Here is a 15682-nt window from a genome sequence, read left to right on the forward strand (position 1 = left end):
GAAGGCATCTTTAAATTAAAAGAAAATATCTATAGAGTATCTTATCTAATATAATACTTTATATTAAAAGGGGGAATGGGGAAATACAGTTTAACAAAATACTATTGCCATGTATTTGTGTGAAGAAATGCTTCACATGAACTTTTTTATCTAAGAAAGATAGTTCCTAGAATATAAATGTGGCAACTTGGGCCACAATAAGTTTCATCCATAATGTATGTCATGCTCATGCTTTCATTTAGCCACTATCACAGAACCTTTGAACTTATAATAAAAAAGAGTATAATATACATATATGAAATGATTTTAACAATTACATTAGGATAAATTTTTCTGTTTGCTACCCAATCAATTGAAATTTCATTATAAAGTGAGAAGTTATATGTTTTCATATATTCAGTACACACAAAATAATGTTCTTTGCATCTGTATTAGAATTATTATTCTATGAGACCTATAAAATTGTATTTGTGGTCATATTTGTGTACGTGTGTATACAGCTTAGAAAACAATTTTTTTCACTAAATAAAGGTTTCATAAAAATCACTGTGAACATTTCCCACCTAATACTTTTTTTACAACATCTTTCACATCTCTGTTTCTTAGACTATATATTAGAGGGTTCAGCATGGGTATTATAAGTGTGTAAAACACAGCTACAATCTTGCTTTGCTTTGGAGAGGAGATGGACCCAGGCTGGGCATACATGAAGAACACAGTTCCATAGAATAAACTCACCACTGCTATATGAGAGCCGCAGGTGGAGAAGGTCTTACTCCTGCCTTGGGTGGAGGGGATCTTCAGGACAGTGGAAAGAATGTATCCATAGGAAACCAGAATGATGGTTGTGGTGGAGATGATGATGAGGGCAGAGAGAATAAACAGCACAATCTCATTCACAAAGGTGTCCACACAGGAGATCTTAATCAGAGCTGGGACATCACAGAAAAAGTGGTCCAGCCTGTTTTCTCCACAGAAATGCAAGCTGAAGGTGAAACCTGTTTGCACCATGGAGTTGATGCATCCACAAACGTAGGAGCCAGTTACCAACTGAATACATACCTTTTGGGACATGTGCACAGGATATAGGAGAGGAGAGCAAATGGCTGAGAATCGATCAAATGCCATGACAGCAAGAAGGAAGCCTTCAGTTGTAACAAACAAAGCAAAGAAGAAGAACTGGGTGGCGCAACCATTGTAGGAAATTTTCTTTTCACTTGTTAGGAAGTTGGCTAAGGTTTTGGGAGCAATGACTGTGGAATAGCAGAGATCCAAATAAGACAAGTTTCTAAGGAAGAAATACATAGGTGTTTGGAGTCTGGAGTCCATCTTAATAATCATTATCATGCTGACATTTCCTACCACAGTGACCATGTAGATCATCAAGAACACCAAGAATAAAAAGACTTGAAACTTTGGAGGGGTTCTAAATCCCAGCAGAATGAACTCTGTTACCTCTGAGTAATTCCTCTTCTGCTCACTGTTCATAGCTAAAATGAAGATAAAACTTGAAAATAGCATAAACAAATAAATAAATAAGTGAAGAGTCCAAGTTTTAGTAAAAACAACTACTCAGTCAGCATTGAAGCACACTTACCTTGCTCATTTTACTTTACAAAACATCATGGACATAAACAATCTATTGTTTTGTTAGTCCTTCCACTGAGTTGTTTAATCCAGTGAGGGTTTTTCATTACACTTGCCTGTAATAAATGCAAATTGGGCCTCTAAATTCTATATGAGAAAATAGAAATTCCAGAAAAATGTCTGAAATCACAAAGTTTTGTTTTGAATCTTCCCATGGATTCTAAACACCTGTTTACTGCCATTAAGATTTGTGACTACAAAAGGTTTATATTTATTGTATACATCATAATCTTTCTAGAATATATAATATATGAAGTATTATACTGTAAATATATTTGGAAAAATTTTGAGCACAAATTAAAATGTTATTTGGTATGGTTAGTTTCATCAACAAAATAAAAAGTAACACATATCATCACACACACATATGTGTGTGCACATACCATTTTATAGAAGATAGGGAGTCTCTCCAGTTTAGACAATTATATTTTTACATAATAACTTCATGTCATTATTTCTTTTGTTGTTCAGCCATAAGATGATTTAAATACTTGAAGGCACAACTTAACTGCCAAAGACACTCACCATTTCGCTTCTATTTGCTACAAGCAATGCAACAAGACTCTTGCTTTGCACCCCATGTCTCCCTTCCTCCTTCACTGTTTCTTATTTTCTTTATTAATTAATTAATTTTTTTCTATCTTATCCTTCATTTTTTCTTTTTTCAAATTATCCTTCCTCCTTTCAATTTTGTCAATATATAAATGCAAGTAGATTTGGTATCAGGGTAACTGTAGCTTCATAAAAAGAGTTTGGCAATGATTCTTCTGTTTCTATATTGTGAAATACATTAAGGAGTATAGGTATTAGCTCTTCCTGGAAGAGGACGTGATCCAACCAGATTCTCTGAATGTGGCCGGATTCTCTGAATGTGGCTGGCCTGGAGTCTTTCTGAAAAGCCATTGACAATGACACTGGGACTTGTTTCCTCTGCATATACTGGATTTGGGGGATCCAGTCTGTTTGGATACTCACCTTCCTGGATTTGGAGGGGGGGGGGAACTTGAACTTCCCACAGGGCAGGAAACCCTGACTGCTCTTAGGGATGGAGAGGGAGGAGAAGAGGGAGTGGGGGGAGTGGGAGGGTGTTGGGAGGAGGGGCGGAAATGGAAACTTTTATAATTTAATAAAATTACTTTCTCATAAAAAAAATAAATGCAAGTAGAGATTTCTTAACTCTTTAGCAAAAAAATCCTCCTTTTAGAAAAAGCCCTAATTATATGCACAATGATATATACCCTTGTAAAATGAAAAGACAACACAAAAGAATTTAAATATAGCTAATTAAATAGTAAAAGTAAGAATTTAGGCAAGTCTCAGTTATCTTTGTCTAAACATATGCTGTTACAATTGCAGCATATTTTTAAGTAAAATATAGCATAGACATAGAGAAGTTTTTTCCAACTCTATGATTTAGAAAATTAAAATATTAACAATAGATTTAAGTGACTTGGGGTCACTAGAGTGAGAAACATGCTTGTCTACTACTCAACAATTTATCACAGAGTAGAAAAGAATGTGTGTAATCAATAGTTCAATTGCATGCTATGAAGCTGAGTTTTAAATCACATAATCATGTGCATTAGCCTACAACATGTGTATTTATGCTCAAAAATGTCTCACAATTGCTCTTCTTGGTACTGGAATTGTACTATGAAATTTTCATATGCTAGCACGTTTAGAACCTTTGGTGTATATGTAGTAGCTGACCCTCTTGAATACAAAGGTTAAAACTATATAACTGGTTAATGTTCACAAGTAGAGACATGATGAAAATTACCCCTAGCAAGGACTACTAATTAAAAAACTAAGTTTTCTTTAAATTCATAGTTTACATTAAAAAGTTCCTGATTTTAGCAGAATTTTCAAAACATGGGTTAGAATTGAAAGTGAAGTTAGGGTGCAGATATGAGAATTTTTCTTATTATCTTGGTAAACACTAAGTATGCTTAAGAGTACACCAAACATGGATATAAACAAACCTTTCACTAACCAGAAGCTTCTCCACAGCTCTATTGTCATTCATCAATGTTCAGTTCCAGGTTCAGATTTGCTGGCATCAGCAAACAGTAGCAACATTTTTAGATGATATTCTAATGTCTTGTTGGGTGAACTTACAATTGTCTTGTACTATTTCACCAATTCAGTGGCAAGTAAGCCTGGAACTAATCCAGAAAGAAATTTCCCCATGAGGATGGAAACCAAGGAGCTGGGCAGGCAGTGCCTCCATATAATATCCCATGGAGATCCAAAGGCTCTGTCATCAGTAAAATATTTGTGCCATGATGCAGAAAAAAAAGAAACAAATGAAAAGAAATAGAATGAAGAAAACAAGGAAAGAAGAGAGAAAATTATTAATTGGTGAACTCATCAAACTTCTGGAAAATTAAAAAAAGCTCTCTGGGGAACATGATAACTGATTTTCTACACAGAAGAAACTAATAACACAGATACAGTGTGGCTAAAGGCACACTTGGTTCATTTCTTATAGTCTTGCTCAACACGGAGAAGTTCAATAATACCTGAATAGATTATAAACTTTACCTTTATACAGCCATTTCTTATATGTTTGTGTGCTATATGCAAGTGTGTCTTTATGCTTGTGTGGAATGTGTATTTTTGGTACAGTTGCTTTGTGCATAGATGTGGAATCCAGGGGTGACTTATAGCATCTTTCTCAGTCACTTTATACCATAAATTTGCAGCACCTGTGCCTGTGTTACTCTCTAGGTCAAGTTTGTGCACCACTGTACTGTACTACTTGGGTCTAATTGAAAGAACACACAAGTGACCTGGGTCATTCGAAAGGAGATCAGCTGAATGCTGTTTATTCAAATTTAGGGAAAACCTTAAATGCCTAGCTGCTGCACAATGAAATACCCCCCAGGTAGGTGGGAAATTACCACGCCCAATGTAGAGTCAACAGGGCCGTATAGCCAATCACCAGGCGGGGCAGAGGGAACACAGGAACAAACAGGAAACGGTGGTTGGCCAGAAACTGTCCTCAAAATGAACCCCGAAAATCAGGGGTAAACCCATGGGTACTACATAGGTTGGTTTGAGATGATCTAGAACTTAGTGTGAATGTCACCATCATAGATGTCACCAATGTAGATAGATGGAACATCCACTATAAAAATGTCAGGCGGAAATGAGGCGAGAACACGAGACGCGAACAAACCCACATGTACAAGTTTATTAAGAAGATTATGTGCACGAGCTCGGTGGAAACGGTGTGGACAGACGGGGGAGAAGAGAGAGTGGGAATGGCGCGGGTATAGCATTTAAAGGCTTCCTAGCACATGCGCGCGAGAGGAAAGACGGGCTCACATCAGACGTTGATGACGGACGACCCTTCGCCCTGCACCTGCCGCCCTGCACCTGCGTATGGGTGGGGGGTGCTTCTGCTTCAGACGCTGGTGACGCAGATGGTGGGCGACCTACACATGCGCACACAGGGGGGGTACATGCACCGGCTTCAGAACCTGGAAGTGCAGCCTTACAGGTGGCTAAAGGAATTACACACTGAACTTGGGGTTTTTCCTACCTTTGTGCCTGCCCTATCCTCCAGAGCTGGAGTTCCAGATGCATGCCACCACACACAGTGTTTATATGTGTTCTATAGTTCGGAACTCAGGTCTTCATGTTTGCTTAACAGTCAATTTATTCTCAGCCAAGGACTCACTTCATATCTCTACGATAAATACAATGTGTTGATAAATGTCATAAGGCAATTAATATAAAATATTTTAGTAAATTGAAACAATGTATTCTTAAAACTGGATGAACTAATAAAATAGGCTACCAAAAGTATACATTGGGCTGCCATCTTGAACTCAAGCAAAGGAAAAAGTAGTGTTAAAAGACAAGGGCAAGAATTTTGGTTAGAGGACAAGATTGAGACAATGATGAAAACTGACATAGATAAATGAATGGAAAAATTGGCCAAGTAAATGGTTCAGTTAGTAAATTGCCAATCATAAACAGATGAACACAATGTAACTCTAGCACTGGGAGTGTTGTGGGGTGGAAACAGTTGTATCCCTGAAGTTTACGGACCAGGCAATCTAGGTAAACTGATGAGCTTCAGGTTCACTGAGAGAGTCATTCAGTGTGATCCAGCACAGACCTTCATTTTCATCCTCTGGCCTTCACACATATATGTGTACATATTCAGGCATACTTGTATACAAATATGCAAACACCCACACTAACAGGTACACACACGTACATAGACTGTGTTATCTCTCATTCTATTAAAAGGTATTGTTGAAGTGTCAAGGCAGTAAAGCAGTCCAATAGTCCTGCCCAATCTACTACTGTCATTTTCCTAAACCAACATGATTTCTCATTGTATTCTAAATAATGATGCATAACAGTGGGCAATAGTCCATTGTGATCAGATGAAAGACAGAACGTTATTTCAGTTTCTCTTGCTTGTTGAGACTTGCTTTGTGTCCTGGTATATAATCAGTTTTGGAGAAAGATTCACACAATACTGAGAAGAGTCTGTCTCTTTTAGTGTTTGGGTAGAATGTTCTAGCAATGTCTGTTAGGTCCATCTGATACACGGTACCAGTTATGCAGTATTTATTTAATTTTTGTTTAGCTGTATAGTCTATTGATAATAGTACTGTACTTAAGTCACTCAGTATTACTATTTTTGTGTTTAATCTGTTGTTTTACATCTGCTACAGTTTACAAGTTCTTCTGAAGTTTAATGCACCTGTGTTTGGTGATTCTATGGTAGATTTTAATATGCTCTTGGTGTATTGTTCCTTTGATGAGTATGAAGTGACCTTGTTTGGTCCTTTTGACTATTTTTAGTTTAATATATAGTATATAATATATAAGAATAGTTACACTTAGTCATTTTTAAAAGTAATTAATTTCTTTGGAGTATGTTTTTCAGTCAATTTACCCTATCTAAAACTATCTCTATGGTAAGGTGTGTCTCTTAATGGCAGAAAATTAATGGATACTGGTTTTTGCTTAGTTTTGTCTCTAGTTGTCTAGCTTGTATATTTTCATTGTGCTATTGAGACTATTGTTAAGAATTATTATTATCAGGTAAGAATTACATTCACAATATCCAGTCTATTTGTACTTGGCAAATTCAGGGTAAATATTCTGTTATCTATCCTATCTTGGTGAGTCTAAAGTTTTATACCTATACTACTTTCTATCATAACTTGTATTATTTAACTAAAATTATATTTTTAGACCTGAAAACATTTTCTTAAACAATTCTTGATTCTTATGTTTCTCAACCTCATAATCTTTATATATCTTTTATAAGTTTCTTTTCTGAATTTGGTAACAAGGAAAGCTGTAAAACTATAACTATGTATTCTTCAGCCCCATCAGAAACCCAAGAGCCATAAATATTACCTGAGTCAACAGGACTTACAGAACATGCAGCGGCCAAAACCATAGAAATAAAACAACTGTCTGCCTGGACGGTCACACAAGGTTCCTCTGTAATGTTGGGGCATCCATCTTTAGCCTACAGGCCTAGAATATCTGATAAGCTTTTCTGTGAAGCAAAAATTCTGAGGGACTGGCATACCTTGTTATGCCAAAGTTTACCAGGTGATTCTTTTGTGTCCTGCCTGTCCAATTTGAGCAGTATTGTTGTAGGAGAGGCCACTTGTTTGTTCCCGGCTACTCAGCCCTGAAATAATCACACAGAAATCATATTATTTGCAATACTGTTTCGCCAATAGGTTAAGCAAATGTCTGTCTAACTCATATCTTAAACTAACCCATCTCCATTACTCTATGTATTGCCAAAAGGCTTGACTTACTGAGTAAAGTTCCAGCATCTGTCTCTGGGTAGGCTACATGGCTTCTCTCTGACTCCGCCTTCTTTCTCCGAGCATTCAGTTTAGTTTTCCCTACCCAGCTCTGTTCTACCCTATCAGGGGCCCAAAAGAGTTTCTTTATTAACCAGTGGTAGTCAGAGCATACAGAGGGGAATCCCACATCACAGTATACTTTCCACAGTTGAGGCAAGGACCATTTCTTGCCAAACTATGTGTTTTGGAGAGTTTTGGAGAGGACAATGCAGATAGACTGTGAGGAGCTATTTTTGTCTTCTTTGAGTTGTTTGAACATAAACAGAAGATGTTATAATTTGATCTATTATTATGGCATAGCTGAATTTTTTTAGAAGAGATATGTTGGATGTTTGGGTTGTTTTTGGATTTTTTTGAGATTTATACATTTGAAGTTGATTGAGTAGAAACGTGGACTCATGGCTGATGGTTGAGGAGCACTTGCTTATTAGCTCCAAAACCAAAGGGAAGTGAGGAAGTATTGAGAGTGGCAGAGTTCTCAGGGCCCTTACCTTTCTGTGGTGGACAGGTGACAAGAAAGTGAAGGCTGAGTGGTTGAAATTTGGAGTGATGTTACATATTGGTGCTGGGAAACTGGCAGACCAGGAACTGTGTGTCACTTGTAATCTTTTGAGAGTTATTTATCTATAACAAGTTCCTTTTCTTTTCATTCTCTCAAAGCTTATTTCTTTGATTTTGACGATTTTATTGTATCTAAATCATGATGGATAGATTTCTTTATTGTTACCTGATTTAGAGTATGGTTAAATCCTTGAATGTAAATGTCTGGTTTCCTCTTCCAAGGTGATACATTTTCCATCATTATTGATTTAAATAAGCTTCTTGCTACTTTTTTATGTTCTTCAACTTCAATAATACACACATATTTTGGTGTGTTGTATAAGCTTGGAAAACATCTTTTACTTTTTAATTATTTTTAAATGGTTCTTCTTACAAAATAATTTCAAAAAGTATCTTACTTTTTACAGTATTTTATTTTAAAAACTTAACTCCAGTTAAAGTTTATATCACTTCTCTAGTGATTTTTTTTGTTTCAGTTATTGTAATTTTTATTTCTAGATTTCTTGTTTTGTTCCTTTTTATAGTTCTATCCCTGTTGGTTTATTTCTTTTAGTTTCATTTTCCCTTATATTTGTTGCTTGTTTCTCTGTTTCTTTGTACATTTCATAATTTTGTGTGGGAATTATGTAGTATTTTCTCTTTGGGACTGCCAACTTGTGAATAATGGCATGGAGACTTATTATTAATTATAAAAGCTCAGCATTAGCTTAGGCTTGTTCCTAACTAGTTCTTACAGCTTAAATTACCTCATATTTTTAATCTATGTCCTTCCATGAGACTCGTTACCTCTTCTCTGTACAGCACATCCTGCTGTATCTGCATCTGGCTGGTAACTCTACCTTTCTTCCCAGAGTCTACTCTGTCCCCAGAAGTCCCACCAAACCTCCTCCTGCCTAGCTATTGGCCATTCAGCTCTTTATTAAACCAATCAGGAGTCACATTGGCAAAAACATGGCTTCTTTTGGCATCCTCTAGCATATGTACACTGGCTTTGTAAAAGGAACAGTCCTCCTAATCAGTCCACTGGTTCCTGATGGTATATCAAATGTTTTTAGGAGAATATGGAACTCTAAGACTTTGTACCAAGAGGCATGCCACATTATTTGTCTGCCTTCTATTGGTAGCACATAACAACATGCTATTGACAGTGTCTGGAATAATGTAAGTTCTCTAATTCTACAACACCAGTCTCCCCAGTTTTTCACTGATTTCAGAAACACTCAGGCAAAGTATGTACATTGTCCCTAACATAAGACAAGAGGGTGCCATTGCTTTTGAAAGTCTTATAAATAACCGGCATTCTGCAATTCTATGTCCTCCCCTTACCTCCAGATTTATGAAATACAAGTTATATGCTTTTCCCCAACTGTGCCCAGTTATGATGCAGAGAGTCACCCCTGTTGTTATCTCTGTATTCTCAGTAGTTCTTTAACTTACAAACTATGTTGGTTTCATTTGAGACTCAAATGATTAACAGAAAAAAAAATAATTCTTTATTTAATCTCCTAAAAAGTCAGTGTGTTGGTTGTGGCATCCAATCCAATATTTCCCTGCAATATGGAAAGCATGAATAAAGGTTTTCTCTAGATACTTAGCTGAGCCATCTGTATCTGAGCATATTTTACCCATTATGAAGAAGGAACCCTTGCCTTCACAGTTTCTTAGGGGTTTTATAACATTTTAACTCTATTCTTCAATTCTCACAGATGTATTTTGTTCTGTACATTATTTTTTTTCAGTTAGACATGTTTATTCAAGTATCTGAAAACATTCTTTCCACTTTCACCCCTCCTCCCAATACCCTCCCACTCCCCCCACTCCCTCTCCTCCTCCCTCACCATTCCCAAGAGCAGTCAGGGTTTCCTGCCCTGTGGGAAATCCAAGTTCCTCCCCCCTCCCTCCAGGTCCAGGAAGGTGAGCATCCAAAAAGGCCAGGATCCCAAAAAGCCAGTCCATGCAGACGAAACAAGACCCAGTGCCATTGTCAATGGCTTCTCAGTCTTCATTTGGACCTTGGGGGCTCAGTCAGCCCCCATGTCAGCCACATTCAGAGAATCTGGTTTGATCAAATGCTCGATCAGTCCCAGTCCAGCTGGCCTTGTTGAGCTCTCACTTGATCAGTCCCCTTGTATCAGTGGGTGAACGCACCCTTCGCAGTCCTGACTTCCAGTGCTCCAATGTGGGTCTCCGTCTCTATCTCCATCCATCATCGGATGAAGGCCCCCTCTGATTTTGCTTTCCTTGCTCACGACCTCCCTCCCTCTGCTTCTCATTTGGCCCTAGGGAGTTAAGTCCAGTGTTCCAATATGTGTCTCTGTCTCTATCTCCATCCATCGCCATATGAAGGTTCTGTGGTGACATGAAAAATATTCATCAGTATGGTTATGGGCCAAGGCCAGTTCAGGCACCCTCTCCTCTGCTGCCCAGAGTACAAACTGGGGACCTCTCCTTGGGCCTGGGAACCCCTCCAGAATCAAGTCTCTTGCAAACCCTAAAATGGCATCCTTAGTTGAGATATAAACTTCCCTGCTCCCATAACCATCCTTCCTCCCCCCCCCTCTCATTCCCCCAAGCCAACCCCAATCCTCCCCCTCTCCCCTCTCCCTAATCCTCTCCCCTTACTTCCACCACCCCTACCCCCCGTGCACCCAAGTTTGCCTGGCAATCTTGCCTACTTCTAATATCCAGGAGGATAACTAGATGATTTTCTTTGGGATCACCTTCTTATTTAGCTTCTCTAGGATCACAAATTATAGACTCAAAGACCTTTAACTATGGCTAGAATCCACTTATGAGTGAGTACATACCATATTCCTCTTTTTGGGTTTGGGTTACCTCACTCAGTAAAGCATTTTCTATTTCCATCCATTTGCATGCAAAATTCAAATGTCATTGTTTTTTACCGCTGAGTAAAACTCTAAAGTGTATATGTTCCACACCTTTTTTAACCATTCTTCTATTGAGGGGCACCTAGGTTGTTTCCAGGTTCTGGCTATTAAAAATAGTGCAGCTATTAACATAGTTGAACAAATACTTTTGTAGTAGGATAGGGCATCTCTTGGGTATATTCCCAAGAGTGGAATTGCGGGGTCCTGAGGGAGGTTGACTCCCAGTTTCCTGAGAAACAGCCACATTGATTTCCACAGTGGCTGCACAAGTTTGCATTCCTACCAACAATGGATGAGTGTTCCCCTCACTCCACATCCTCTCCAGCATAGGCTATCATTGGTGTTTTTGAGTTTAGCTATTCTGACATGTGTAAGATGGTATCTCAAAGTGGTTTTGATTTGCATTTCCCTGATCGCTAAGGAGGTTGAGCATGACCTTAAGTGTCTTCTGGCCATTCGAAATTCATCTGTTGTGAATTCTCTGTTAAGTTCAGTACCCCATTTTTTAATTGGGTTAATTAGAGTTTTAGTGTCTAGTTTCTTGAGCTCTATGTATATTTTGGAGATCAGACCTTTGTCTGATGAGGGGTTGGTGAAGATCTTCTCCCAGTCCGAAGGTAGCCTATTTGTCTTACTGACAGTATCTTTTGCATTACAGAAGCTTCTCAGTTTCAGTAGGTCCCATTTATTCATTGATTCTGTTATTGTCTGTGCTACTGGGGTTCTACTTAGGAAGTGGTCTCCTGTGCCTATATCTTGTAGACTACTTCCCACTTTCTCTTCTATCTGGTTCAGTGTGGTCAGATTAATATTGATGTCTTTAATCCATTTGGACTTGAGTTTTGTGCATTGTGATAGATGTGGATCTACTTTCATTTTCTTACAGGTTGACATCCAGTTATGCCAGCACCATTTGTTAAAGATGCTTTCCTTCTTCCATTGCATACCTTTAGCTCCCTTGTCTAAAATCAAGTGTTTATAGGTTTGTGGGTTAATATCTGGGTCTTCTATTCAATTCCATAGGTTGACTTCTCTGTTGTTATGCGAATACCAAGCTGTTTTCAATACTGTAGCTCTGTAATAGAGTTTGAAGTCAGGGATGGTAATGCTTCCAGAAGTTCCTTTATTGTATAAGATTGCTTTGGCTATTTTGGGATTTTTGTTTTGCCATATAAACTTGATTATTGTTCTCTCAAGGTCTGTGAAGAAGTTTGATGGGATTTTGATGGGGATTGCATTGAATCTATAGATTGCTTTTGGTAGAATTGCCATTTTTACTATGATGATTCTCCCAATCCAAGAGCAGGGGAGGTCTTTTCATTTGTTGGTATCCTCCTCAATTTCTTTCTTCAAAGACTTAAAGTTCTTGTCAAATAGGTCTTTCACTTCCTTGGTTAGAGTAACCCCAAGATATTTTATGCTATTTGTGGCTATCGTGAAAGGTGATGTTTCTCTGATTTCCCTCTCTGCTTCTTTATCCTTTGTGTATAGGAGGGCAACTGATTTTTTGGAGTTGATATTGTATCCTGACACATTACTAAAGGTGTTTATCAGCTGTAGGAGTTCTTTGGTAGTGTTTTTGTGGTCACTTACGTACACTACCATATTGTCAGCAAATAACGAAAGTTTAACTTCATCCTTTCCAATTCGAATCCCCTTGATCTCCTTATGTTGTCTTATTGCTAAAGCTAGAACTTCAAGCACTATATTGAAGAGGTATGGACAGAGTGGACAGCCTTGTCGTGTTCCTGATTTTAGTGGAAAGGCTTTGAGTTTCTCTCCATTCAATTTGATGTTAGCTGTCGGCTTGCTGTATATTGCTTTTATTATATTTAGGCATGATCCTTGTATCCCCAGTCTCTCCAACACCCTTATCATAAATGGGTGTTGAATTTTGTCGAATGCTTTTTCAGCATCCAATGAAATGATCATATGGTTTTTTTCTTTCTTTCAGTTTATTTATATGATGGATTACATTGATAGATTTGCGTATGTTGAACCAGCCCTGCATCTCTGGAATGAAGCCTACTTGATCATAATGGATAATTTTTCTGATGTGTTCTTGGATTCGGTTTGCCAGTATTTTATTGAGAATTTTTGTGTCGATGTTCATGAGAGAGATTGGCCTATAATCTCTTTCTTGGTTGTGTCTTTGTGTGGTTTTGGTATCAGGGTAACTGTAGCTTCATAAAAGGAGTTTGGCAATGACTCTTCTGTTTCTATATTGTGGAATACATTAAGGAGTATAGGTATTAGCTCTTCGTGGAAGTTCTGGTAGAATTCTGCATTGAAACCATCTGGTCCTGGGCTTTATTTGGTAGGGAGATTTTTGATAACAGCTTCTAATTCTTCGCGACTAACAGGTCTATTTAGACTGTTCACCTGTTCTTGGTTAAACTTTGGTATATGGTACTTATCTAAAAAACTGTCCATTTCTTTTACATTTTCTAACTTTGTGGCATATAAACTTTCGTAGTAAGATCTAATGATTCTCTGAATTTCCTCTGTGTCTGTGGTTATGTCCCCTTTTTCATTTCTGATCTTATTAATTTGCATGTTCTCTCTCTGCCGTTTGATTAGTTTGGATTGAGGTTTGTCGATCTTGTTGATTTTCTCCAAGAACCAGCTTTTTGTTTCATTGATTCTTTGGATTGTTTTCTGTGTTTCTATTTTGTTGATTTCAGCCCTCAGTTTGATTATTTCCAGTCTTCTACTCCTCCTGGGTGAATCAGCTTCTTTTTTTTCTAGAGCTTTCAAGTGTGCTGTTAAGTCCCCAATGTGTGCTTTCTCCGTTTTCTTTAATTGGGCACTTAGTGCTATGAACTTTCCTCTTAGCACTGCTTTCATAGTGTCCCATAGGTTTGAGTATGTTGTGTCTTTATTTTCATTAAATTCAAGGAAGACTTTAATTTTTTTCTTTATTTCTTCCTTGACCCAGGGGTGATTTAGTAGTTGACTGTTGAACTTCCATGAGTTTGTTGGCTTCCTGGGGGTAGCATTGTTGTTGAATTCTAACTTTAATCCATGGTGATCTGACAAGACACAGGTGGTCACTAATATTTTTTTGTATCTGTGGAAGTTTGCTTTGTTACCCAGTATGTGGTCAATTTTCGAGAAGGTTCCATGAGCTGCAGAGAAGAAGGTATATTCTTTCCTATTTGGGTGGAGTGTTCTATAGATGTCTGTTAAGTCCATTTGATTCAATACCTCCAATAATTCTCCTATTTCTCTGTTAGGTTTCTGTCTGATTGACCTGTCCATTGGTGAGAGAGGTGTGTTGAAATCTCCTACTATTAGTGTGCGTGGTTTGATGACTGCCTTGAGTTCTAGAAGAGTTTCTTTTACATATGTGGGTGCCTTTATATTAGGGGCATAGATATTCAGGATTGAGACTTCTTACTGATGAAATGTTCCTGTTATGAGTATGAAATGTCCATCTCCATCTCTTCTGATTGATTTTAGTTTGAAGTCGATTTTGTTAGATATTAGAATGGCCATACCCGCTTGTTTCTTAGGTCCGTTTGCTTGGAAAACCTTTTCCCAACCCTTTACTCTGAGTAGGTGTCTGTCTTTGTGGTTGAGGTGTGTTTCCTGTAAACAGCAGAATGTTGGATCCTGGTTTTTTGTATCCAATCTCTAAGTCTGTGCCTCTTTATAGGTGAATTGAGTCCATTGATATTGAGTGATATTAATGACCAGTGGTTGTTGACTCCGGTCGTTTTTTTGGTAGTAGAGTGTATGTGTTTTCCTTCTTTGAGTTGTGCTTGTGAAGGGTCGCTAGATGTCTGAGTTATTGTAGGCAGTGTTGGGAATGTTGGATTCCTTGGGTTGTGATTTTCCTTCTAATATTCTCTGTAAGGCTGTATTTGTAACTACATATTGTTTAAATTTGTTTTTATCCTGGAATATTTTGTTTTCTCCGTTGATAGTGAACAATAGCTTGGTTGGGTAAAGTAGTCTGGGCTTGCATCCATGGTCTCTTAGTTTCTGCAGTACCTCTATCCAGGACCTTCTGGCTTTCATGGTTTCCATAGAGAAGTCTGGTGTAAGTCTGATAGGTTTACCATTATAAGTTATTTGACCTTTTTCCTTTGCAGCTCTTAATATCCTTTCCTTAAGCTGAATGCTTTGTGTTTTGATTATTATATGGTGAGGGAATGTTTTTTTCTGATCCAGTCTATTCGGTGTTCTGTATGCTTCTTGAACCTTCATAGGAATATCGTTCTTTAGGTTGGGAAAGTTTTCTTCTTCTATAATTTTGTTGAATATATTTTCTGGACCTTTGATCTGCAATTCTCCTCCTTCTTCTACTCCTTTTATTCTTAGATTTGGTTTTTTTAATATGTCCCATATTTCCTGAATGTTTTGTGATGAGAATTTGTTGGATTTGCTGTTTTCTTTGGTCAGAGCGTTTATTTTCTCTATGGTGTCTTCATAATCTGAGATTTGTTCTTCTATCTCTTGTATTCCATTGGTTATGCTTGTTCCTGAAGTCTCTGTTTGTTTACCTAGATTTTCCATATTCAGTCGGCCCTCGATTTGTGTTTTCTTCATTGCCTCCATTTCAGTTTTCAATTCTTGAACTGTTTCCATTATCTGTTTGATTGTTTTTTCTTGGTTTCCCAGGGTATCGTTTACGAATTTACTCATTTCTTCAAACTTTTTATTATATTTCTCTTCCATTTCTTTACTCATTTCTTCAATCTTTTTGTTATATTTCTCTTCTAT

General features: G+C 37.6%; 1 protein-coding gene across 1 annotated transcript; it reads right to left on the reverse strand.

Moving 5' to 3' along the window:
• Positions 1-543: 543 nt before the first annotated feature.
• Positions 544-1488, reverse strand: LOC148117756 (olfactory receptor 9S13-like). Its single transcript, XM_087901972.1, has one exon. It carries the CDS (start codon positions 1486-1488, stop codon positions 544-546), a length of 945 nt encoding a protein of 314 aa, XP_087758098.1.
• Positions 1489-15682: the final 14194 nt, after the last annotated feature.

This window comes from Myodes glareolus, chromosome 26 (assembly GCF_982192425.1).
Source record: "Myodes glareolus chromosome 26, mMyoGla1.1, whole genome shotgun sequence".
Lineage (NCBI taxonomy): Eukaryota > Metazoa > Chordata > Mammalia > Rodentia > Cricetidae > Myodes > Myodes glareolus.